General features: G+C 37.2%; 3 protein-coding genes across 7 annotated transcripts; 1 reads left to right on the forward strand and 2 right to left on the reverse strand.

Moving 5' to 3' along the window:
* Window positions 1–854: 854 nt before the first annotated feature.
* LOC110744267 (disease resistance-like protein DSC1) lies at window positions 855–6,124 on the reverse strand. 5 transcript variants are annotated; one of them, XM_088245037.1, is made up of 8 exons: window positions 5,966–6,124; window positions 5,756–5,883; window positions 5,357–5,375; window positions 4,745–5,250; window positions 3,549–4,647; window positions 3,141–3,446; window positions 1,663–3,042; window positions 855–1,557 (listed from the first exon to the last, which is right to left on the reverse strand). In XM_088245037.1, the coding sequence occupies exons 4-8, from the start codon at window positions 5,233–5,235 to the stop codon at window positions 1,063–1,065; spliced, it is 3,771 nt and encodes a 1,256-aa protein (XP_088101163.1). In that variant the 5' UTR covers window positions 5,236–5,250; window positions 5,357–5,375; window positions 5,756–5,883; window positions 5,966–6,124; the 3' UTR covers window positions 855–1,062. The 5 variants fall into 5 exon arrangements, with proteins under 5 accessions (XP_088101163.1, XP_088101166.1, XP_088101162.1 ...); XM_088245040.1 differs by having other exon boundaries at window positions 3,549–4,644; window positions 4,745–5,258; XM_088245036.1 differs by having other exon boundaries at window positions 4,745–5,258.
* A 1,758-nt stretch (window positions 6,125–7,882) lies between these two features.
* LOC110754661 (uncharacterized) lies at window positions 7,883–18,162 on the forward strand. The gene is made up of 13 exons (XM_021955760.2): window positions 7,883–8,257; window positions 9,085–10,354; window positions 10,853–11,071; window positions 11,155–11,387; window positions 12,073–12,147; window positions 13,401–13,472; window positions 13,560–13,658; window positions 14,023–14,094; window positions 14,169–14,283; window positions 14,747–14,815; window positions 15,039–15,384; window positions 16,296–16,419; window positions 17,259–18,162. Exons 1-13 carry the CDS (start codon window positions 8,108–8,110, stop codon window positions 17,961–17,963), a joined length of 3,549 nt encoding a protein of 1,182 aa, XP_021811452.2. The 5' UTR covers window positions 7,883–8,107; the 3' UTR covers window positions 17,964–18,162.
* A 4,537-nt stretch (window positions 18,163–22,699) lies between these two features.
* LOC110754655 (Transmembrane amino acid transporter family protein) lies at window positions 22,700–24,489 on the reverse strand. The gene has a single exon (XM_021955755.2). It carries the CDS (start codon window positions 24,158–24,160, stop codon window positions 22,877–22,879), a length of 1,284 nt encoding a protein of 427 aa, XP_021811447.2. The 5' UTR covers window positions 24,161–24,489; the 3' UTR covers window positions 22,700–22,876.
* Between the last annotated feature and the right edge of the window lie 648 nt (window positions 24,490–25,137).

Raw genomic sequence — 25,137 nt, forward strand, 5'->3', positions numbered from 1 at the left:
ATCAGATTGTTAATGAACTTATAAATGCTGAAAAATACTTCAAACTAAGAAGTTAACACTCTTTTATCATTTTTTAAATTATTTAGGAAAATTGAAATGATCAAGTACCATCATCACTTTGCCATTGACCATTAGCCATGGTGTTTGTCGGCATCCCATGGGGAAGATAAGAAAGCAAGGAGGAAAGGGGATACAAATGTAAGGTGGGATGCTTTTAATTTTGGTAAAGGATAAAATGCCCATGCCTTATTTCTTTATCGTTACAAAAAATTATACTGTAAATCACCAATCTCATAAATAGAAAAACCGCAAATCACATGTATCAAATAAATTCAAATATTCATGCATTTGTAACTAATTTCATACTCGCAATTTTATTATATGTATTTGACGAGTTTTGCAGCTTAGTTGTTCATTGAGATGTATAAACGGCAATTAAGTATTTACTTTGGATTTTAAAAAAATTACTTTTATTAACAAAAAAAGGGGTTGTTTTTATTTTCATTTAATGTTTTTTTTTTTTTGGTCTGAGAAAAAAAACAGTGAATGTTGAGCTGTCCGATTACAGCACAATCAGAGAAGTGAGTAAATTTGATGTCCCCATAATTGGTGGAAAAAAGTGTGAAAATTACATTTAAAGTTGACCCAGAAATTCCATGATAAGCCAATCTTTCATTGACTTTGTTTTTGCACTAATTGAGAGGCCATTGCTCTACAAGACCAAGAGGCCAATGTATTATAGATCTGAGTTTCCAAAAATATCTACTCTTTTATGCCCCCAGTCTCATAATATCTAGTGAGAAATTTTAAGTTTCAGCAAGCACAGCAGTTGCATTTAATGCATCCATAGACTATTAACAATTTAATACTTGAATTGAATGAAGAAAATTACTAAACTCAAAAGCATCCTCAGCCAAAAAGCTTGGCGATGGAGAGGGCCAAGGGTTAAAACAAGAAAGACACCCCTAAGCCTAACAAACTCAAAAGCGTCCTCAGCCAAAGGCTTGCAAAGCAAACAGCTCAAATAAAATGAAATTTTGAATTTAGGGATATCGGCTTGATCTACAGAGCCCTCTGCTTTATCATCTCAACATCTTTGCCATATAACATACATATCCCACACTTTTCCACCCGAACGGGTTCAGGTTTGTAAAATATACCAGTCAGTGCGGTGAAGTCAACATTGACCTCAGTAACAAGTTTGTAAAATGCAGCGAGGCTTTGAGCTCCCTCTACAACTTCTTCAAAGACATTATTATCCCACCACACATACACGTCATGTGACTCACTGCCATATACAAGGTACGAAGTATCCAAATGATGGTTGACTTCGTGGCTTTCACCATTACTAGTTTTGAAGTTGTACTTGCATCCAACCTTCATATCATATCTAGTAACAGCAACAAGAGATAGAGCGAAACCCAAGAAATCTGAGCAAAACCAATCACGAGGAAGCTCAATCTTTATTGAACATCCCTCACTCTTATGGTTGAACCAATTTGGAATTTCATTTCCGGGATAACAAATGGCAACATAAGATCTATTGCGTAACGATTCCTGTACCATGGATATGGACATCATAGTTATTAAAGTCGTGAAAAACAAACAGCAACTTCTTCAACACACAGAGAGAGAGAGAGAGAGAGAGAGAGAGAGAGAGACCTTATTTGAATAATATGATGCTTCTTCAATTTTGTCTTCTTTAAACTTTGACGACGCAGTTGCCATTCGCATAATTCTGAGCTGAGCATCACCCATTATGTTGCTTCGTGCATTCTCATCCAACTTTGGGCAATTAGAAAATATATGGTACTCATAAAGCCCTACATAAAATCTGTATTCTTCCAAACCTTGTATGATGTCAGTGCTTGTACTTGACACTGTCTTCAGTGACGAGCAACCATCTGCTTCAAGACGTTGCAGCGATGGGGGGAACTCTGATATAGATTCAATGCTCTTGCAACCATTGAGGCACAGGCAAGACAGTTGAGCAGCTTGTTTAACGCTTGCAGGTATGCTCTTAATTTTGGTCTTACTCATATTTAACTCTTGTAATGAGGTTAAGCAAAAGAGGTCATCAGGGATTTCTTGTATACTGCACGCAACCAGGTGTAATTTTCGAAGCGCAACTAGATTTCCAATTGATGGGGGTACCTCTTTAACTGCTGTACATGATAAATTTAGAAACTCCAGATGTTCCATAGCCTCCGAGATTTCTGGTAAGTGTTGAAAGTTACAGCAACCATTGAGATCAAGGCTCTCCAGATATTTCAACTTCCAAATGTTCGTTGGGAGACTCACAAAGTTAGAGCAACCACAAAGATCTAAATTTCGAAGCGCAACTAGATTTCCAATTGATGGGGGTACCTCTTTAACCGCTGTCTCTGATAAATTTAGAAACTCCAGATGTTCCATAGCCTCCGAGACGTCTGGAAAGTGTTGAAAGTTAAGGCAAAGACTGAGATCAATGCTCTTCAGAGATTTCAACTTCCAAATGCTCGTTGGGAGACTCACAAGGCTTTTGCAATAGATCAGTTTAATTGCAGTGAGACCAACAACAGACTCTATTGATGTATTCCTCAATTCTTTTATTGATGTACTACTCAAGTCTAGCATTGTTGTACCACTGGGAAGCTCCCAAAACTCGCAAAGAGATTTGCAGTCTTCTAGACTAAGATAACTCAAGAGTTTCAGCTTACAACTGTTGCTTGGAAGACTCTTCAGGTGTCTACAATATTTAATATCTAAGTGAGATATTTTTTCGTGAGACCAAACTGATGAAGGCAATTCCTCTATTGCTGTCGAAGGCAAATTTAAGAATTCAAGATTGCATGGCATCTCGGGAAGATTTTTGAGAGATGCGCATTCCTCAAGGTCAAGATAAGTAAGCTTGCTAAGATGTTGAAAATACGAAGGAATTTCAACCAAACTTCGACAACCTTTCAGATTTATATGCTCAATTTTCCGACTCCGAGAGAGATTTGGGACTTCAATTAGATGTTTGGAGAAAGAAAGATTGATCCGTTTTAAGTTCACAGGACTCTGTAACAAATTAAACAAGAATTAATAATTTAGCTTGCAGATTATTACTTTCTAGGCCACATGTTATACAAGAACTAAAATAAGCATATATAATATACCTGGTCTTCATTCCAAAGTTGCCCCTCAACTTTGCTGTACCACATATCAAGGACAACAAGATTTTGAGTAGAAAATTTTGATGGCAAAGATTTCCAAGGATAATGCCTCCACTCAAGACATCTAAGAGAATTGGGAAGATCAAGAGAAACAATATTGCGACGACCTTGAATTCCCTCAAGACTATAAGGTCTGACACATAGGAATCTCAGTTGATACATCTTTTTGAAGTTTGCATATTCCAACTCCAAGTGTAGTTTTTCAATCTTATACAAGTCAAGGGATATTGCTTGAACATGTCCATCTCTCTGACAATCAAGAGCAAAATATAAATGTAAATATAATATACAAAATTACATTTGTAGGAATAATCTGGCTTGTTTATTGTAAATGTGAATATTACTATGTACCTGGTTATTTGTCAATACTTGATAGACATCCTCATCATTGAACAACCTACTGCGTTGTTCTCGAGCAATTGCCCTACCCATTTCTTGCACCAAATCATGCATCTCTATACGTTCTTTTGACCATCTTCCTTTTGAAATTGATATGAGAGACCTATCAATAAGATCATTGATTCCTGTTTCCCCAAAGAAATCACAACTATCTAACATTCTTTCTACATCTTTCCTCTCATGGCCTTTATGAAAACATGCTATATCAAGAAATATCTCCTTCTCATTTTTTCCTAATCCATCGTAACTTATTCTCAACACTTGATCGATTTGTTCGTTTGGAAATTGTTTCACTTTTTTCCATTGAACTTCCCACTCTTGTTTGCTCTTGCAACGACGGAATGAGGACCCCATAACTTTAAGAGCTAATGGAATGCCCTTAATATAATCCACCACCTCTCTTGACAACTCAGTGTAATCTGTTGTCGGAGACTTATTTCCAAAAGCATGCGAATGAAAGAGCTCAAGAGCTTCATCAGAATCTAATCTCTCAACATTATATATCTTTTCATGGTCAACTTTTTGCTGAAGTAGGCCTTTATCTCTAGTAGTTATAATGATTCGACTTCCTTGGCAAAACCGATCATCATCACCAACAAGAACTTCTAGTTGGCTTGGATCATTCACATCATCAAGAACAATGAGCGCCTTTGTACGCATGAGCCTATCTCGAATAGAAGTTGGTCCTATAGACAGAGTGCCGATGTTTATATCTTTGTCCTTTAATATCTCACGAACAAGTTCATTTAGCAACTGATTTAATCCACCCGTTTGTTCTGATTTCTCCCTTACATTTGCAAGAAAACAATAAGCTTCAAATTTAGAGGCAAGCCTGTTAAATACAGCAGTAGCGAGGGTGGTCTTGCCAATACCACCCATGCCCCAAATACCTACACAGCAAACACATGGTGAATCCAAGCACAATAACGACTCAATTTTCTCAATTTTCCCTTGAATTCTAAACAGGCCCCTTAAATCACTTGACAATTCGCGATTCAATTTGGTCAAAACATCTTGAACAATGTCCTCAACAAAATCGGCCTCTGTCCTCCTGGCAAATATCGTTATGAAAGACAAACAATCGTATGAGTACAGTATGAATCAAATAATAAAAAGTAGAAATTGATACAAATTAGAGATTTAGTTACCCTGTTTTGCTGGAATAATGAAACCCAGACATATTGGCTGCTTCCTCCAAAGCAGCCCTCCAGTTGGCCACCTCATCCCTACTGCGCTTAAGTGGACGATCTTCAAGTGCATAAGTTCCCCGCTGTTTTCGTACATCTGATGGATCTATGCGATAAAAAATGGGTATAACAACAATCTGTCCATGGCTTTTCTTGCATTCTAGTATATGCACAAGTTCTTTCAAACACCATGTGGAAGAAGCATAGTCTTTTGAGAAAATGACTAGTGCAATTTTCGATTTCTCGATTGCTTCTAGAAGGGCAGGTCCAATGTCGTCTCCCTTCTCCAGTCTGTAATCCACGTAGGTCTCAATTTTCTTCCCAAGTAAAGCCTTGTGAAGATGGCTGGTAAAAGCATCGCGGGTGTCCTCACCTCTGAAGCTAATAAACACATCATACTTTTCTTGAAGGGGAGCAGGAAAAGGAAGAGAAGAAGAAGAAGAAGAATTCATATCCCTATCCAAAACCTGCAAACCTACAAGTATATATTCATAAAATATGCAAATAACACTAGGTCCAAAAAATCTCCACAAATAAGTATAAGAGAGCTAATAATTAAGTTAGAGACAGTACCTCCAGATCAAGAAAGAAGCTGCAGAGATATTAATCGCCTTATCAGCAAATATTAAGAAAGAAATAATAGTATGATTATGAAGACCTCAGGATGACATCTAGAAAGAAGTGGTAGAGCTTATGGCTATATCATGTTTTGGCAATCGTACAAAAAGCAGAATCGGAAACAGGTGTTCCGAATTCCAATCCGAAATGTTTCGGAATTGATTTTCAATTCCAATACCGATTCTGAAAATTCGGAATATAATAACTCTATTCCAATAAGAAATTTTCGGCATTTTTGAATTTTCGGAAGTTACTATGTTCGTAATATTCAGACAATAATTTCAGAATATCACTTTATTTTAATTTTCTTGTGAATCATGATTAAGCTAACCCCAAAACAAAATAATTCCATACCTCAGATTTTTAATGGTTTCCAGCTAAGACAGACTTCTTGGCCCTTTTTGGCTTCTTTGATGGTAGCATGCTCAGGACCTAATTGTTAACTTGGGGGTTGAAATCCACTTCGTTTGTCATTTATAGATCTGCAGTAAACATATACAACAATCAGCAAATCAGATATATTGGGTGAGTAAAACAAACACAAATATAGACTTTGGGGCAAACCAGCAGTGGTGGTGGTGGTGGTGGTGGAATTGCAAAAAGAAGGACTCGAGAGAAATGGTCACTTCGTTTCATCTTGTTTCTTCTCTAATGAATAGAGTCCACGTGGGAAAGAGTTGTTTCGTTTTCCAAGACCCAGGCACCAATTAAATGCCATGTTAAAACTTTTTTGTTTTTGGATTGTGAAAATCTAAAAGTATTTTTGGTCGGGTGGCATGCTGTCCAACTAAAGGCCAATTAAGACAAGCCAAGTTTAAAGCAAGTTTTGAGCAAATTGTTTGCGTTGCTTTGCTTTTTTGTTTTTTTAATCCTAAGGTGGATGACATTAATCTATTGGAAAAAATTATATATATATATATATATATATATATATATTTAGAGAAAAACAATACTATATATTTTTTGCCAATAGTCTTAAATTAATATACTCCTATGAGTATTGGAATGAAACATATATAAGACCTATATATAAAAAAAAGCAATTATAATTAAAAATTCAGAATTTTATGAAAAAAGAAATTGGAAAAATAGGATAAAAAAGGATTGGGAGTAGTTCGGAATTTTTCGGACCATAATTTACAGATACATTTCAATTTCGATCCAAATTTTATAGAAAATATCGGATTTCGGCACTTTCGGATATCGGAGGTATTGAAGTCGGATTTTTTTGAAAAATTTCGAACCAGAATCAATCGGAATTGGATTTTTCAATCCAATTTACACCCCTAGAAGAGACCAAACCAATTATTATTAGATTGGTTTGGTTTGGTTAAGATACATATATAGTCAATCCAAACTATGATATTTCATTGCTCCAATGTGTTAATGAAGGATTAAACCAAACCGAATAGCACCACATCCAATCCTACTTTACAATGCCTCCACACCCATCTTGACATGACTTACAAGGTCCATCTTAAAATACCTACACTCAAGTAACAAACAATTAAATAATTAAATAATTAAATAAAAAAAGTTATGAGATTCTTATCATGACTTACTCATGTGTGTTCTTTATGCTTTGCTAGCTAGTTAATGCCTTACTGCCATGAGAAAAGAAACTCAATTTGCATTTTGATTGTTTAAACCAAAAAAACTCAAATTCCATGGACACATGACAATTAGGGGTGGGCACTCAAACCGGCGAACCGGAAATCTGAGCCGAACTGCACCGAACCAAACCGGAAAAAAATTGAGTTGACCAAAAAGTCAACAACCGGTCAAAAATCGAACCAGACCGATTTGGACTGGTTTTGGATTCGATTTCATGTCTTCAAAAACTGAATTGGGCTGAATCGAATCAGTCAAATTAAAAATATATAATTTTAATATTTATTTATATTTAATGCTATATTTTTAATCTAATAACTAATATTTATTCAAGTTCAAAATATCTCTCTTTTCTAACTTGAATATTTATTTTTATATGAAATTGAATAATTTGTTAATTTTCAAGTCAAAAAAAAGAAAATTTCAGTTGAAAATTGTATTAAAAAATAATTTTTATAATCCGGTTCAACTTGAATCGGACCGAAACCAAATCGGAATTGGTTCAACCCGAACTGGACAATTTCTGAATTTTTTTTAATTAAAATCGAACCGATCCAAACTAGATGAATAGTACCAAATTGGTTCTAATTTAAGATAAAAATCGGTCCAACCCGAACCGTGCCCACCCATGACAGCTCCTCCAAGACACACCAAAGTGGACAAGAGGCAACTTGGAAAATGTCCTTCCCAAGGGCAATCATAAAATCATTTTTGGTTTGCAATCTTTTTTCATCATTAAAAACCAGCGGTACCTAATGGGCCGGGCGATTAAAATCAGGGGCAGTTTTGAAATATCGCAACAAACACAGTACCTTTTTTGTCATAAAGCAGAAAAAAAAAAATTGATTTACGACGATCGTTTTTAAAAAAACTCATCGACATCTGCCAGTGTACCCATCGTCGTCTTCTTTTTTCCTCCAAATCGGAGAAGAAAGGCAGCAAATCTCTCTGTATGCCATTTTAGGGCTTCGAATTTTCGTTCCCAATTCTTGGTTTTCTGATTGCTCCGCTGCTCCTCAGGTGTACGGTAGCTTGAGCACGCGGCGCTCTTGATCTCATGGTCTGATCTTGGCGAATCGCAATTCGACAGTGGTGATGGCGTCGGCGCAAAACCAATCGGCGAATGTGGATCTCTTCGATGCGTATTTCCGACGAGCCGATTTGGACCGCGATGGCCGGATTAGTGGCAGCGAAGCCGTCGCTTTCTTCCAAGCCTCCGGTCTCCCCAAACCGGTCCTTGCGCAGGTACTCTCTCTCCTCTCTCTTCTTTTTGGTCGTATAAGCCGTCGCAAAACCAATCTATAGTTGTATTTATATCATAGTGTTTATGATTGTATATGTATAATTGTAGTGGTTGATCGGGCTTTGATGTTGATGGAAATGTGCTCTCAATCAGATTGTTTTGAATTTTTAGTCTCTTTTTGGCTGAAGCAGTTAATGTGAGCTCGGAATGTCCTAGTTCTCTGATGGGAGCTGAGCGCTTTCATTTTGTATTACTGTAAATGCGGAATTGATTTTTATTTAGTTAATTTTCTATAGTATGAGGGGAACAAATAGTACAAAATAAGCAGATGAAGAATATAGACTACTGTTAGTGATAGTGAGGTTAAGAGAGCCATGTTATCTTGTCATTAAACTAACTTTTTTGTGTGCGTGCTCAATCGATAGTAGGTGGAAGGCAGACTTTAGAAATGCTATTTTTATGGATACTGTAAAATGTGACTTCCTTGCATTGATGGGTCACTGAGAATTGTTTATGAAATTACAGTAATGTAGTTGTGCAAACCTACAGTATGATTTTGTTAGGTTGGCCAAGGTGTCAATGATAGTACAAGACTACTCCTGAATAGTTGGAATTTTAGCATACAACTGAAATGTTCATGGTTCATGATGATATCAACAAATGGTATTTTATGCTGTATATTTGTTTAGTTGGAGGAAAACTGTGCAAGATAATAACTGGGGGAATGATATGTTATCTATAAATGAATTAGAAGCACTTTGTCATTATCTTTTTCAACCGAAATTTGGATCAATTATAATTTATATTGGCTTCTTATGTTCATTGGCAGATATGGGCAATTGCAGACCAGAGGCAGACTAGTTTCCTTGGTCGGGCAGAGTTTTACAATGCACTTAGACTTGTCACTGTGGCACAAAGTAAGCGAGAACTTACTCCAGAAATTGTGAAGGCAGCATTATATGGCCCAGCTGCAGCTAAAATACCTGCACCTCAAATAAATCTCACGGCCACGGCTGCACCTCAGTTCAATTCTGCTTCAGCAGCACCTGCCACGCAGGGTGGTGCTGTTACTCCGACATCATCTCAAACTCTTGGGCTCCGGGGCCCGCAAGTACCACCTCAGTATAATTCTGCTGCAGCAGCAACTGCAACTCAGGGCGGTGCTGTTACTCCGACATCCTCCCAAAATCTTGGGTTCAGGGGACCACAAGTACAATCTCAGTTCAATCCTGCTGCACAAGCACCTGCAACTCAGGTTGGTGCTGTTACTCCAGCATCCTCCCAAACCCTTGGGTTCAGGGGGCCGCAAGTACCTCCAAGTGTGAATGTGAACCAACAAAATTCCCTTTCTCAAGATGGTAAGTCAACGAGGCCTCCAGTGCCTCTATCTACTTCTGATTCCCAACCACCACAGGGTGTTGCCACTCAAGGGTTTCCTAGGGGAGGTTCAGTGGTTCGTCCTCATCCGCCAAACTCGAGTATGTCAAATGATTGGATTGGTGGAAGGACTGGTGGAGCTCCGACGGGGATACCCTCAACATCAGGACCAACAGCTTCCCTACCACCTAGACCGCAGGCAGGTTTTGGGATAAGACCATCAGGACCACCAGCTATGGATTCCAAGTCATTAAATATATCTGGGAATGGGTTTACTCCTGATTCATCTTTTGGAGATGATGTGTTTTCTGCAACAGCATCTCAACCAAAGCAAAATCCTTCTGCACATGCATTTCCTCCTGGCAGTGTACCGGTCTCATCAGCCATTGTACCAGCTGCTGGGACCCAATCTTCAGCTAGCCCAAGTACCGTTGGTTCTTTGCAAAGTTCACACATGATGCAACAGGTTAGTGGCCAACCTCAGCAGGCCCAGTCTTTTGCGAAGCCAAACCAGCAGGTCTCTGCTCAGACTAGCCCATCTGGAGTTTCACTTGGAGCTGGGAACTCTGCTTCTAGTCAGTCCCATATACAATGGCCTAGGATGACTCAAACTGATGCTCAGAAGTACTCCAATATCTTTGTGAAAGTAGACACAGACAGAGATGGGAAAATCACTGGTGAACAAGCGCGCGACCTATTTCTAAAATGGGGACTACCAAGAGGTGGGGCTATTTTTGTTGAATTTATCTTTTGTCTTGTTATTTATAAGGCACAGTTTCTTCTTCTATGTTAGCTTGTATCTGCAACTGATGCTTCTTTGTAAAACTTGCATTGCCCTATCTCTGAGTTAAAGTTGTTTAATTTCCCTCGTCTGGGTGGTGGCTGACTCACAATATTTAGTTGGTGGCATTTAGTTCAGACTTCCTGATTATAACAGGCTAGATCATTAATATATAAGTTTTTTGTGAGAAGCTTTGCCACAGCTATTTGTGACTTGGGAACATTCATAGAAACTTTAAAATGGTATCATGTCTGAATGTGCGGTCTATATTGATGGTTTGAAAACATATCTGCCGCATTGTCTTGCAAGGGAACATTACTATTGTAATTGGATATGAAATTTCATTATTTTTTTAAACTCGTATAATGCGCTTCCTTGTCTTCTACGAGCATTTAGTTCCCTCACTCTTTAACTGTATGCTATTGTTTGCATCTGTCAGAGGTTTTGAAGCAGGTGTGGGACTTATCCGATCAGGATAATGATAGCATGCTTTCTCTCAGGGAGTTTTGTGTCGCACTATATTTGATGGAGCGGTATAGGGAGGGACGCCCTCTCCCAGCTGCGCTACCAAGCAGTGTTGTGTTTGATTTATCTAATATTTTTCAACCTGCAAATCATTACAACCATGCTGGCAATGTAGCCTGGAGACCTGCATCTGGTATTCATCCATAAAACGAATCACTTTTTTTGAGATCATATGTCCTTTCATGGAGATTAGTTTCTTATTTTTCACTTTAAAAGGCGTTCAACAACAGCAACCGATACCTGGCCCTGGGGCTCGACACATGGCACCCCCAGTTGGAGGAAGGCCACCGAAGCCAGTTGCTCCTTCTCATGCTGATGAAAGGCCACAGACCAATCAGCAGAAACCAAGAGTACCAGAATTAGAGAAACATCTTGTAAATCAACTGAGTAAAGAGGAGATTAACTCCCTAGAATTAAAGTTCAAAGAAGCAACTGAAGCTGATAAAAAGGTACTTGAACTTTCCTGTTCCCCAATTTTGACAGTGTGAGCCATTTGTCTGTTCATCTGATGTTAGAGCTTTCCCTCTTAATGGTACAAGTTGTATACCATATGTATTGTGGTAAAAAACTGGCAGCTTTTGTGTTTTTTATTCTGAGATAGAATTTGCTTCCTGACTAATTCTAAGCGCTGGTATAACCTTTTGGTTATATTGGCTGTATCCACAACCCAATTGGTTTAATCTTTTCTCTCTCTCTCTTGCTCCCTCCCTCCCTGACTTCCTCTCTCCCTCCCTCCCTTCCCTCTCCACTTTCTCCCTCCCTCTTTTTTCATGATGTAGCACCAAGGCTAATCCATTTCCAGATTATCTCCTTATCTATGTATTATTTTTGCAAAGCTATATGTCTTTGTTACTTCCAGATACATGTCAAACATAACCAAAGAACTTGAAAATCTTGTGATTATGTTTTTTACTTTGAACTTAATATTGTTGTTTTAATTCATTATTCTGTTGAGAAGATTTTCATTAAGCTTAAGTAGGAAGGCTGTTCTGGCAATGAATCACGATCAGTTTTCCTTGAATTGCCAACTTAAAGATAGGAATTTCCGCATACTTTTATACTGTATTAAACTTTTGCTCCATTTTCAGCTTTTTTCCCTCAACCTTTTAATATGATTCCTTTTGTTCCTTGAAGGTAGAAGAACTGGAGAAAGAAATTTTGGATGCTAAAGAGAAAATTGAATATTTCCGTGTCAAAATGCAAGAACTTGTGAGTATTTCGTGTTATCTTCTTCCCTTTCTTTCTTGTATGCCCCTGGTTGGGCATATTGTATATAATAAAGTTGTTTTACTTTTTGCTTCTGAATCAAATTGTTCAATGACGAGTGATAGATTTTTAGATGTCCAAATCATTTGTTGCTATTAACTAGTCCACAGACTTTTTACTATTTGATCTTCAGTGGTGTGAGAAAAACTTGTTTAAAGTGTGGATGGTTGTGTTGTGAAGTAGCACTGATTCTTGTACTGACAAGGACTTGTTGGGAAGTTAGGGCAGAAAGTGTAGATCATGTGTTTTTTCATTATCGCTTTAAATTTGTGGATGAGACTGTTTAGGGAAGGAAATTTGAGTTGGGGAATTCCAGCTGGGTGCTCTTCTCTGTTTTGTAGAGGGCAAGAGTAGTTTGGTGGGGATATGAAGGCAAATGTTTTTTGGGATGCAGTGTTCTAGCAGCTATTTGGGTTTCATGGCTTGAGAAAAGCTAGAGGAGTTTTTAAAACTATATCGGGGTACGGAGGAGTAGTTTTACGATAAAGTTTGATTTCGGCCATCACCTTGGGCTTCAGCATCGTCTGAATTTCATGATGTAACTTTTCAGCCATATTCACTGATTGAAAAGCAGCTGTTTTCTATTTTAATATTTTATTTAGGTTGAAGGTCCTGTATGTTGGAAGAAATTGTATTGTTCCTGTAGTCTAGTTTTCATTGTTTTACTGTTTAAGGTGGACACTTGTCCACAGAGATTGCACTGTTTGATTGAAATAAAATATTGTTTCCATTTATTTAATTTTAATTTTTAAGGATTGACTAGGACTCTTTGAGTTGAGGAGCTTTGCTAGTCAATTAAGAGGTCATTCTTATGCACCATAATAGTAATGAAATCAAGATCCAAATTTTGATCAACAATATAGCTGGGGCATGGGAAGAATTTGTCATATATATAATTTGAAACCATATTTCTGGAAGAGTTCACAGCTTGTGGTGTATTTCAAGGCGGCTTCACTATGTTACTTTAGGCAAATGACATTTTAAAAGGCATTTGACTCAAACATGTAATAATTTTATATCTAGATACAAGCATAAAGAAATGTAGTTTTTATGCTTTCAGTTTTTGAATGCTTATATTGGATGATTGAGAATAATAATACTTTATTTTAAGTCTCACATGTGTTGGGTGTGGTGTTGAAATTGTTTGATGACCTTGTTATATTTGCTATAATCTATCTTTTCCTTTTTGGTATAAGGTTTTGTACAAGAGCAGATGTGATAATCGCCTTAATGAGATCACAGAAAGGGCATCTGCTGATAAACGTGAGGTATGCTCTAGAATGCTTGAGCCTGAGCGCATATTTACATTAATCTTTAGCTACTATATTGACTTCATGAGCCCTACATGATTTTAGGCCGAGTCCCTGGCCAAGAAATATGAGGAGAAATACAAACAAACTGGAGATGTAGCTTCCAAGCTGACTATTGAAGAAGCCACATTTCGTGATTTACAGGTACATGTAACTGCATTTCAAAACTTTATGGACAATGCCTCCATACTGTGTTACGTTGCTCTTGCTCGTTCAAATCTCAAAGTGTCACATGCTTGCTGTTTGTTAAGTTAGATTTAAATTATAAATGTCTGTGCATGCAAGATGGCTTACTTTTATTGTTTTATGAGATAAGTAAAAATGGGAATTCAAAATCAAATAGGACTTTATGTTATGAGTAACAAACATAATACATTTTTTAGGATTTCTAGGAGTAGTGGGATAGAGAGAAAGTAGGGTCAGAAAAGAGAAAAATAATGGTGATAGCCCAAGTGGTGTATTCATTTTATTATCACAGATTGGATTATGTTATGTGATTGATATGCAGGAGAAGAAAATGGAGCTATACAGGGCAATTGTCAAGATGGAGCAAGGAGGTGATACTGATGGCACCCTTCAGGTATATTTAAACGTGGGTGGTTAATGGAAACCTTTGCAGAACTTGCCTAAGATAATTTCCAACTGAATTTTCAGGATCGCGTTGATCGTATCCAATTGGATCTTGATGAGCTCGTAAAAACTCTCAATGAGCGCTGCAAGAAGTATGGATTACGTGGAAAGCCTACAACATTAACTGAGCTTCCTTTTGGTAAGTTGATCTCTTTCCTTAGTTGATTTCTTGGGAATTTTGAAATCCTATATATACTCATAAGAGTAGTTCTATTAAGGATTAAAATATAATTCATAGAAAATGTTAAGTGAAAAGTATGATTTATGAGCAAGTCTCATGAATGCCCTTGGAGTTTTCAAAATGATTTTTCTTTATCGAAATTATTTGATGGATTTTACAACACTCTGGACGGTCAAATTATTTTGATTTAGTAAAAGCATTGTCTTTCTAGAAGCTGAAATCATTGGAAATCTTATGTAGTCTTGCAAATCTCTCTGATTTGTTTGTAAAAAAGAAAACATGTAACAGGATGGATTGAACTTATTCAAAGTCTGTAGGGTTTCATTAGTATCATTTTTTTTTGTCTTTATAGTTCACTGCTGCAGTATTTGTAGTTATATTACATTTGGCCATTTGAAACTTTTCTTTGCTTTTATATAAGGCTGGCAACCTGGCATCCAAGAAGGAGCTGCTGACTGGGATGAAGATTGGGATAAATTTGAAGTTGAAGGTATGCCATAAATGAGTTTACGTAGGTCCAAGATAGTCTCTGTGATTAGAAACTGCTGGTAACACTTAGATTTTTTTTGTTTTGTTTTTTTCTTCCTGTGGTGAATGGAGTATATTATCTACTGTTCATAGTTCCTTTTTTTTTTTTGGTCTATATGTGGTCTGCTAATTTGATAAGGGATTGTGACTATTCAAGATGACTCATGCAGAAGTTCACTTTTCAGGATTCACTGTTGTCAAGGAGCTCACTCTTGATGTGCCAAATGTCTTGGCGCCTCCAAAACAGAAATCATCACCCGCTCAGAAAGAAAAAGCTCCCACAGTTGAGAGTCCAACAGCTGCTTCTTTACCTAAAGTTAATGAAAATTCAGAAAAGCCTCAGAGTGCAGATGAAAGGGTAGTTGAAAATGGAGCAGCATATGATAAAAATGAATATGATTCAGTAAAAAGTGCTCCGAACAGTCCATTTGCTAGCAGTACTGTTGGAAGCCCATCTAGAGAATTTTCTGATTCTAACTTTGGAAAGACTACAGGTGCAGATGCCTCACCCCGTGAGAAGGAATTTCAAAGGTATAGTTCTAGATCGTTAGTTTCTACATGTTTAATATCACCTTGATTGGTTGCGTGTTGATGCACTACACTTAAACAAGCCTCATAGTGCCTTTTACTTGAAATGAGTTTTTTATCAACCTGTCTGGCCTTATGGTTTCGTTGCAATTCTCTACATTCTCGTCTTTCCTTAAATTGTGTGCCTCATACTTCTCACCTTGCTATAAATTATCTAATCATTTGCTGTTTCAGAAAAAAAGATAGAAAGAAAAAGAATATAAGGATTAGTATTGTTCGTAGCTAATAGTTAGCTTGATATACAGTTTGTTATGTGTCAAGAGGTCCTGGGTTTGAAGTCTCTCACCCCTTCTGCGATTATTTGTTAATTTGCAAGCTGCATGGTTGGGCAATACCCATATGTCCCCCTATGTATGCTTCTGTGTCCTTCTCCATGTGCAGAATGGAATTGCACTTGAGAGAGGGTGTTAGCTTGATATACATACGGTTGGCACATTTGGTAACAAATTAATCTTTTTAACTCTGGTGGTTGTCGAACAATCTTTGGACAATTTTGACTGTTGAGTGCAATATAAGCTGCCAAACCTAATCCCATCCTTCGAACACCTAGATCTATGCATGAATTTCATAAAGAACTTCTACATGAAAATATGTTGTTCTTACCAAATATTTAAGGAATTCCTGTACAATATCGAATAGCCATGTCAAATGGCAATGCTTTTAGCCTTCTGATGCTCTTTGCTCTTTGTTTATGTAATTGTTTATGTTCTTTTCTTTTAGTGCTGCTTTAGTAAATTGATATCCTTAAATGACCCCCAGATCATATTGGTGAAATCTGGCAAGAATCAAACATCTTCTGTTATGTAAATCCTGATACCTGTAAAGTTTTTGAAATTCCAAATTTTCATGTGTAGTGATCATGGGGGTCCTGGGTCTGTGTTTGGTGACAAGAATTTTGATGAACCACCGTGGGGAACATTTGACACTAATGATGACGTTGACTCTGTGTGGGGTTTCAATGCAGTTAGTACCACCAAGGTAAGCCAATATTGTACTCGTTATTCTTTTTTGGTTGTTTTTGGTATTAGTGTATTCAGTATTTATCTAATGGAAATCAGTACTCTCTGACCTTGTGTCTATGTTGATTGGATCTTGCTGCATGATTTTGGTTAGTACCACCTAGTTGTTTGTGGTGGTGATTTGTCCTTTATTTGATTAGAATGGTTGCTGGCTCAAGTGATCTAAAGCTGACTTGTTTAGTTATTAAATGAGGTTTAGATAATTTTAACAATACTAGTTTTTTTTTTTTTCCTTTTCTTTTTCTTATCATCACTTAGTTTCTAGTTCTGATGGAATCTTCATGTAAAGCACGTCTGTAGTAAGGTCTTTTAACCGACCAATTATGACCAAACCCAGTTGGTTCACTGCAGATACAAAAGGGGTTGTGAAATTGTTCTTGGTGCAGTTAAATGCACATTGAGGAGACCATGATTTTGGCACTTGGACTTGGTTAATCAGAACCATTTTGGGTTTGCAGTGAAAAGGGAGTAAATAACATGGTTAAACAATCTAATGCAACTCTCTTAATCATAGTAAAGAATTGCGGTGAAGGGGAAAAGCAAGTCATATTTTAAGCTAAAACATGAGCAATTCTTTGTCATGTTAATTCTTGTTGATGTTTTTTGTACATGATGAAAATTTCTCATATTTGGCCCCCACCTAGAAGGCATGTATTCTAGGTTCTAGTGAATGTTTTTTTTTTCTTATGGCTAGTTGGTTACTTGCCTCTTTCAAGCTTTCTGTTTTTGCTGTGTTATATTTGTGTTTGTTGTTGGCATGCTGGGTTGTGCTGTAACTGCTCTTAATCATGCATGTAGGATATTGATCATGAGAGTAATAGAGATCACTACTTTTCTGGGCCTGGGGAGTTTGGCCTCAACCCTATCAGGACTGGGTCATCAGCAGGTGGCTTTTCCCAGAATAACCGTTCCTTTACTTTTGACGACTCCGTTCCTAGCACACCACTCTCGGTCTTCAATTCAGGATACTCACCTCCAAGGTACAAGGATAGTTCTGAACCCTCATTTGACACCTTCTCCAGGTTTGATTCGTTCAGAAGTACACAAGATAGTGGATTTTTCCCTCAACAAGAAACGCTGGGAAGATTTGATTCTATGCGCAGCAGTAGAGACTTTGATCAGGGTCATGGGTTTCCAACATTGGATGACATCCCAGATCCTTTTGGCTCTTCAGCGCCATTTAGGACATCACTGGACAGTCAAACTCCAAGAAGAGACTCGGACCCTTTTGGGTCTTCCGGGCCATTTAGGACATCATGGGACAGTCAAACTCCAAGAAGAGACTCAGACCCTTTCGGGTCTTCAGCACCATTTAGGACATCACTGGACAGCCAAACTCCGAGAAGAGACTCAGATGCTTTTGGGTCTTCTCCATTTAGTACATCACTGGAGAGTCAAACTCCAAGACGAGACTCAGACCCCTTTGGGTCTTCAGGGCCTTTTAAGTTGTCAACGGAGAGTCAGACTCCAAGAAGAGACTCTGATCATTGGAGTGCATTTTAGCTGGGTAATAGTTCCGCTTCGTTTTTGTGTCTGCTATTCGCCGTTCCAAGCCGTGTTAATGCAGCGTACTGATGATGGGGGACTGACGATTGTGTTTTATGTTTTGAAATCACTGAGCTTGTATTGTATCTTCTGTATTTCATATTGTGTATGCCTCCCTCTTTTTCTTGATTCTTATTCTTTAGCTTGTTGGATGACATATGTCTTCTTTTCGGAAATTTTCCTAGTCCTGTTGAAGCGAAGACCTATAGTTTTTTCCCTCTCATTATTACACATTTGATGATTGTATTATTAAACTGAGTTATGTCTTCCTCTTTGGCCTCTGCTGTAATTTTTTGTTTGATCTCAAATAAAAGTATTTGCCGATTCTCTCTCGCTCCAAACATGAATGAACAGAGAGTTTTGCTAATGTTGGTTTTAGCTGGATCATTCGTATATTTTGCTCGTGCCATTTCAGTTCTCAAATTCTTTATGGCCTGAAGTATGAATATGAGTTTATGAACAATAAAAATTGACAGAATACATGGGTTGTTACTTGTAAATGAATCTTGAGAATCACTCTAAATAACCCACAACACAATGTGTTAATAATATCTCTGCATAACACACAAAACAGAACAATAATGAGAGGGTTCATTATGAAAATATCAGCATCAATTCATCATCTTTAAGCCAAACACTCAAACGTACTCTGCGACAATGAAAACTTCATTTGAACAACTGTGGTAACGTTCTACCAACATCATATGCCTTTACAATCTTTGAATGATGATGCCATTTATGATCAAAATAAGATAACAATCTGTTGGCAAGGAAACAATCTTTTGGTAATGCAGAGAAAAACCATTCAAGCTAGCCAAGGAATAGGCGTCAACTCTCAACTCACATATCCTAATCGAATCATAAGTGCCCCATAGTAGGCTTATGGTTAGGGTTCAAGGCTTGAGAAAGATTTGAGACTCGGATTTAGGGTTTGGATGCTCAAAATCATTTTGGAATACTAAAATAATTTTCTAATAATTGAAACTATTCTTAAAATATATTCGGAAAGTAAAAATAATTTAAAAGTCCTCAAAATTATTTAAGATAAGTAAATATAATTAATTAATATTTATTAAGTAATTTATGAATTTAATTAAATACTAGTTATTCACTAAATAAATAATAATTAAACATAATTACTAATTAATACAATTAAATACGGCTAAGATATTACTTAATTGCAAATATTAAACTAAACAAACTAATTTTGTATATAAAAAAACAAAGTCCACAAAATAATTTTAATAATTAATTACTATTTATCAAGTAATTTATGAAATTAGTAAAATATTTAAATACTAATTATTCACTAAATAAATCATAATTAAAACATAGTTACTACTTAAAGTAATTAAAAAAAGCTAAGATATTACTTAATTACAAAAAAGAAACCATTTTGTGCCCAAGCGCCCAGACCCGCCTAGAGCCTAGGCAACGATTTAATATCCTCTGTAGTTGATTTCGAGATCTGTCAACTTCCAAAGATGGATTCATTTGGTTCAGCATATTTAGGATTTTCCCAAGAGGGAAAATTGCAGCTTGTAACATTGAGGAATTGGTTGAGGTTATTCGGGCATCACTTTGAGTTATGCATAAGCAATTAGTGATATCATATGCTAAACAAAGTGTGCATGACGAGAGCATAGGCTGTTTGCTGTTGCTGCAATATTTTCCTGTTAGGAGCAATTGATTTTCTAATCCTCCGCTTCCATCAAAGGGTTTGGGTGCAAACTAAACATAGCTGCCTTTTCCAGCCTCAGCCTGCTGCAGAAATTATTGCATTCAGGATGGGAGAACTAAGAAGAGGCCTTTCAAGATATCAGGGTATTGGTTTGGATGAGGCACTCATCGAAAAAGCTGGAATGATACTTATACAAGTTGAACGATTTTATTAGGGTGCTTTCAACCATGTGGTGCAGCAGATGGAGAATCATATTGCCTTGTATAACTATATGTATGATCTAGCAGATTTCCTACTTTTCTTTTCCTTCGATGTTCTCAGCAATCTCATAAATTGACATGCTTTCATTCCTCAAAATGTAATCATATCATTATTCACTGCTAAAGGAAAATGTTAATCTATTATGAGCTCTCTGAGAGAAGGGATTCGAACACATGACCTCGGGTGTATGGATAAATTCTTTTAACTATTTGAGTTATAAAATCATTGATGCTTTTTTTCTTTTTCTTATTTTTTTTAAGAGAAAGGAAAAAAGAAAATGCTTTTCTTAGCAGTTGAAGCAACTTATTGAAGCATTTTGATGCCACCAAACAAGAGACACATTCTCATCCCACATCCCAACTCCCAACTCCACCCAAGAACCCAAACAGGGCAAAAGCAACTCACACACCATTCAAAACTCCATTCTGTCCTTCCCTTCCCCAACTTCAAAACCCCATAAAACAAAATGAATTCTCTCTCTGTTTTTTCAATATTCATTCTTTGTTTTCTGGGCAGTAAAATGGGACATTGCTTATCTGGTGACTTAGAGCCAGCTCTGGTAGTGAAGAGGAGAACAACTATTATGAGGCATAGACAATTAAACACTTAAACAAATTCAACACTTTTGAAAATGATGGGAGAGCTGGAACCTATTTTCACTGAACAAGTACCATTTAATCTGCGCCGCTTGCTATCGCTTTTCTCGGCAATCATAGTTGAAGAAGTATATGTGGTCGTGGTGGTGATTGTTGTGCTGCTAATTGTGTTCTCGGTTTGATCTGATTTGGTGAGCTGACGGTCCAGCACACTCATTATTGGGGTTCCTTCTTGTGCATGACCAAGTATCTAACATGGACTCACTCGTACCCTTTATTCACCATCATTTCTAGCACCAAATTCAAGCGTTTGAACAAACTCTCCTGTAATGTGAGAGCAATATAGGGACGTGTAATTTCTATACGTTAAGTGGAAAAGAAAAAGGGCGGAGAGAACTTTGTTAACTTAAACATGTTATGTGCTACAAAGATTGTGCTTACTTTATTTACATATTAGCAAGATGATATTAAAGCTCTAAACGATGGAAACTGCAGTGGGATCAGCTCTTCAGAAAAGAGAGAAAGAAAGGCAGAAAAGAAAAGTGTTATTGATCTCATCCGCCCATACCCGCCTAGGCCGATTTTATTATCATATTACCGAGTATACCTGATTTTATTATTATTTATATTTTTTTCTTCTGATGATTCATAAATAGTATAGCCGATCGGCTATACTTTGAGTTGTGTATATATTTGAAGAGTAGCGGCTATACTATTTATGAAAAAATAAAAATGAAAAAAAGGGACCTGAGTATATCCGAGCGGCTATACTGTGTGAATATAATATATTTAAAACGAATAGCCGCTCGGCTATACAATGTATTAAAAAAATTTAAATAAAACACCGTAGTATAGCCGAGCGGCCATACTAGTTATAAACAAAATTAGGAAAAAAAGACCCCATTATAGCCACTCGGCTATACTATTAATTAAAGACAATTACAAAAAACACCGCAGTATAGCCGGGCTATACTCTTTAAATATATTATATTTAAAAGGCATAGTCGTGCGGCCATACTATTTATATAAAAAAAAACATTAAGAAAAAAAAAACCATAGTATAGCCGCCTAATAGCAGCTAGGCGGCTGATTTATTTTTTTAATTTTTAGAGAAGGGTATCTTTACTCGAAATTGATGTGATTTTGAAAATCATTAGACTGATAAACCTTTACTTTGCCCCTCTTATGTCCCACTATAAGTGTATTTCAAGTACCATATGCTCGGGAAAGATAGTTAACATAGAGAGGTTATGCTGGAAGCAAAACATAAGCTTTCCAGTTTGAGAGTTTGCAAAGAAGGGTGCCCTAGCAATTTTGAAATTTTGTGGCATACTTCCATTAGTTTATACTTTATAGTTATTAATTTGCTATTTTCAACATATCCAAAGTCGATATTGAAAATAGAGAAATTTCACAGTAAATCAATATGAGAGTTAAATTTTTTCTCCCTTCTTTTTCTCTCTTCCTCCGATGTGGGATTTCTCTCTTCTTTCTTGTACCACCCTTTATTTTCTCTTGCCACTTGAGCTACACTACTTTCTCCCCCCTCTGGCACCTCCACTTTGAATTAAGACTAAATAATTACTCATTCATTCATTCAGGGTTTAATAAGTACGATCAAATTCCTTAACAGAGCTAGTTTCCTCCATCTTTGTTGATGTGTGAACGCGTCGTGCTGGTAAAAGAATCTAGCCTACTAACTGAGGTCATTGTAAATCTCTTCTAATTACTTTTACAAAGACTTTTTTTGAGAGAAAGTACTTTTACAAAGATTAAGTATGATGATTGATGAATCCCTTTTATGAAACCTAAATAAACTTTAGTTCCATGCAATCTCTAGTAATGGTTGTGATTGTGAATATAGTCCATTTTCCTTTTTGTTCTTCCTCTATTTGGTACCATACCACCTCCTCTTTTCATTTATTGCTTGCATCACATCACCTTCTGATACAAAAGGGTTCTGATTATTGGTACTGAATGTTGTATTTCGAAGGAGAGTTTCCAATATACAACCATCTTTGCACGCAAGACGCTTTACCAGTAAAAAAGCATACACAACACAAAACAGAACAATAATGAGAGGGTTCATTATGAAAATATCAGCATCATCTTTGAGCCAAGCACTCAAACATATTATGGGGCCAATGCAAACTTCATTTCAACAACAGGTAACATTTTACTAACATCATACCTTTACAATCTTTGAATGAGGATGCCATTTATGATCAAAATAAGATAACAATCTGTAGGCAAAGGAAACAATCTTTTGGTAATGCAGAGAGAAATCATTCAAGCTAGCTAAGGAATAGACGCCAACTCTCAACTCACACATCCTATACTTTGACGGAGAAAATCTCTTGCAGAGCAGACCAAGTTCCTGAAAGCGCAAGAACAAGTCCTAACACCAAAATGCTTACGTCTGAAGACCATTGTCTCCACCCCATCTCTCCCTTGAAAACCATCAGGTGAAACAAGGTAGGCAAAACAAACCCCAATGCACAGCACACACCACTCCCCACCAAAGACATGAAATCAGCAAAATTGGGGACCAACAAAGCCACCAAACTCACAGCCAAAACCAGCACCCACCTCAACCATAAGCAGTACCTCCCGCTCCAAAACCGCCTCTCCACGATCTCATAAACCGGGTGCATCATTATAGGCAATGTGAAGAATAGATTCACCACAAGACCAAGCTTCACCAGAGTGCTGATCACGCCTGCACCATAATTAGCTGTGATCATGTCCTTAGTTTCTTCCCCAAAAGCAAAGTAACCCAAAGCTCCAAAGCTTCCATACATCAAAGAAATGAAAGTCATGGTCCAGCCCAGGATCCGCCCAAACTTGTCCTTGTCTTTGGTCTCTGTCTCTAAAGGCAAAACCATCCCAACCCCTTCAAACGAGTACACAGCCACACCCAAGCCATAAAAGAACAAAGAAAGGTCCCCAAAGGCCTTCACTTCAGGCCTTTTTGCCGCCATAACCATCACATCCTCCACCATCACCACGCCCATTGCTCCAAGATCAATCACATCAGCAAAAATACTCAAAGGGGCTAAATGGGTCAACGTTGCAATCGAATTCAACCCCAATTGGAACGGAAAACACCCCCAAATGTAAAAGCTTTTTGGTGCCAAACCCAAAATCTTGGGTGTCAAATGGGTTGCTGTGGGTGCATTTAGCAAATGGGCCATTGTATTACCAATAAAAATGAGATAGCCGACGCAAAACCCAGCCTGAGCAAGAATGATAAGAACATCGACCACCAACCTCCCTACAGTGCCACAAACGACGAAACCCAAGTCCCCAAAAGATGGGATCTTCGTGCATCCATTGGAAGACTCAAGCTTTCTTCGGGTGTAGACCAACAGCATCATACAATGGTGGGTAAGAAACGCCACGAGCAAAAGGGTGAGGAGGCTCATGAGCCACCCAGTGCGCTTGAAAGAATAAGGCAAGCCCAAAACGCCTGCACCCACAATAGCGATGAAGACATTGGCAAAGGTCTTGCCTTGGGACGACAATGGTTTCGGGTCTCCGATCAGCGGTGTGTTTTCTGATGGGGCTGGTGGTCTGAGGCGCTGAGACGACGAGCTTGCTTCTTTGTCAAAACCCATCTTGATCCTTGTTTTGATTTTGACCCCGGATTAACAAAGATCAAGAACAAAAGCTTCCAGATGGGTTTTGATTTGATTGGCGATTTTGATGAGAAATGGCGAGATGGATGAGTCCTTTTTCTTGAAGAGATTTATATGTTTGGTATTTGCCAAAAAGTTGGGAAGATCGGAGGAGTATGGATACCAGTAATGTGCTTAGGTTGTTTGTTTAAAATTTCACCTGAAAACTGCATTGGATAATTTGGCTTATGATAGAAATAGAAGGAAATTAATTTTATTTTATCTTTGATTCGGCAAGAAAATGAAAACACACCCGTAATAACTTTACCAATTATATTTAGCAAACAAAACTAATGATTAGGAAAAGTTAGAAAAAGAATCCTCCAGACATATATGATGATAAGTGTCATGATTCAATGTTCAAGGTTTCAATTGTGATTTGTAATTTTTTTTTGTCACGGTTGGGAAAGAGGAGGGGTATTCTCGCTCGCTATGCGTGACATGGAGAATCAAACCGCATACCACTAACTTCCATATCAACAATTTTACCATTGAATTAAGACCCTACATGAGGAATTGTAATTTACTACACATCTATTATGGTTTAATATTATTCGGGTGCTTCTTTCAATACTAGGTATCTATTTTTTGCGTCATCAAAGACAATGATCAAGTTATTTGAACATTATTTTAATATTTGAAAGAAAATTACCACTAAATTAAGACGTCGTTGATGCATAAAAACTTAAAAAGACGGTAGGTTTCAAACATAGATATTTTGGTGGATAAAAACATAAACAGGTAATCAAGATTCAAGATTATAGCCCATTATCAAAGCACAACAAAATTGAAGATTATATCCCATGATTTATATTATGAGATGATAAGATAAGGTTGACAAATTGGAAACATATATTTTTTTGGTAAACAAATTGGAAGTATCTTTCTCTTATAGGATTTGTTGTAATCATCCAATA

The sequence above is a fragment of the Prunus avium genome, chromosome 8 (assembly GCF_965620075.1).
Source record: "Prunus avium chromosome 8, drPruAviu1.hap1.1, whole genome shotgun sequence".
NCBI lineage: Eukaryota > Viridiplantae > Streptophyta > Magnoliopsida > Rosales > Rosaceae > Prunus > Prunus avium.

What these genes read in the sequence shown, in the direction of transcription:
- LOC110754661 (XM_021955760.2), top strand. Translation starts at nt 8,108, where the DNA reads ATGGCGTCGGCGCAAAACCAATCGGCGAATGTGGATCTCTTCGATGCG. An exon ending in ATTAACTGAGCTTCCTTTTG is followed by an intron (nt 14,284 to 14,746) that starts GTAAGTTGATCT and finishes CTTTTATATAAG; the next exon opens with GCTGGCAACCTGGCATCCAA. An exon ending in GGATAAATTTGAAGTTGAAG is followed by an intron (nt 14,816 to 15,038) that starts GTATGCCATAAA and finishes TTCACTTTTCAG; the next exon opens with GATTCACTGTTGTCAAGGAG.
- LOC110754655 (XM_021955755.2), bottom strand. Translation starts at nt 24,160, where the DNA reads ATGGGTTTTGACAAAGAAGCAAGCTCGTCGTCTCAGCGCCTCAGACCA.
- LOC110744267 (XM_088245039.1), bottom strand. Translation starts at nt 5,235, where the DNA reads ATGAATTCTTCTTCTTCTTCTTCTCTTCCTTTTCCTGCTCCCCTTCAA. An exon ending in AACTTTGGAATGAAGACCAG is followed by an intron (nt 3,043 to 3,140) that starts GTATATTATATA and finishes AATTTGTTACAG; the next exon opens with AGTCCTGTGAACTTAAAACG. An exon ending in CATCATATTATTCAAATAAG is followed by an intron (nt 1,558 to 1,662) that starts GTCTCTCTCTCT and finishes TCCATGGTACAG; the next exon opens with GAATCGTTACGCAATAGATC.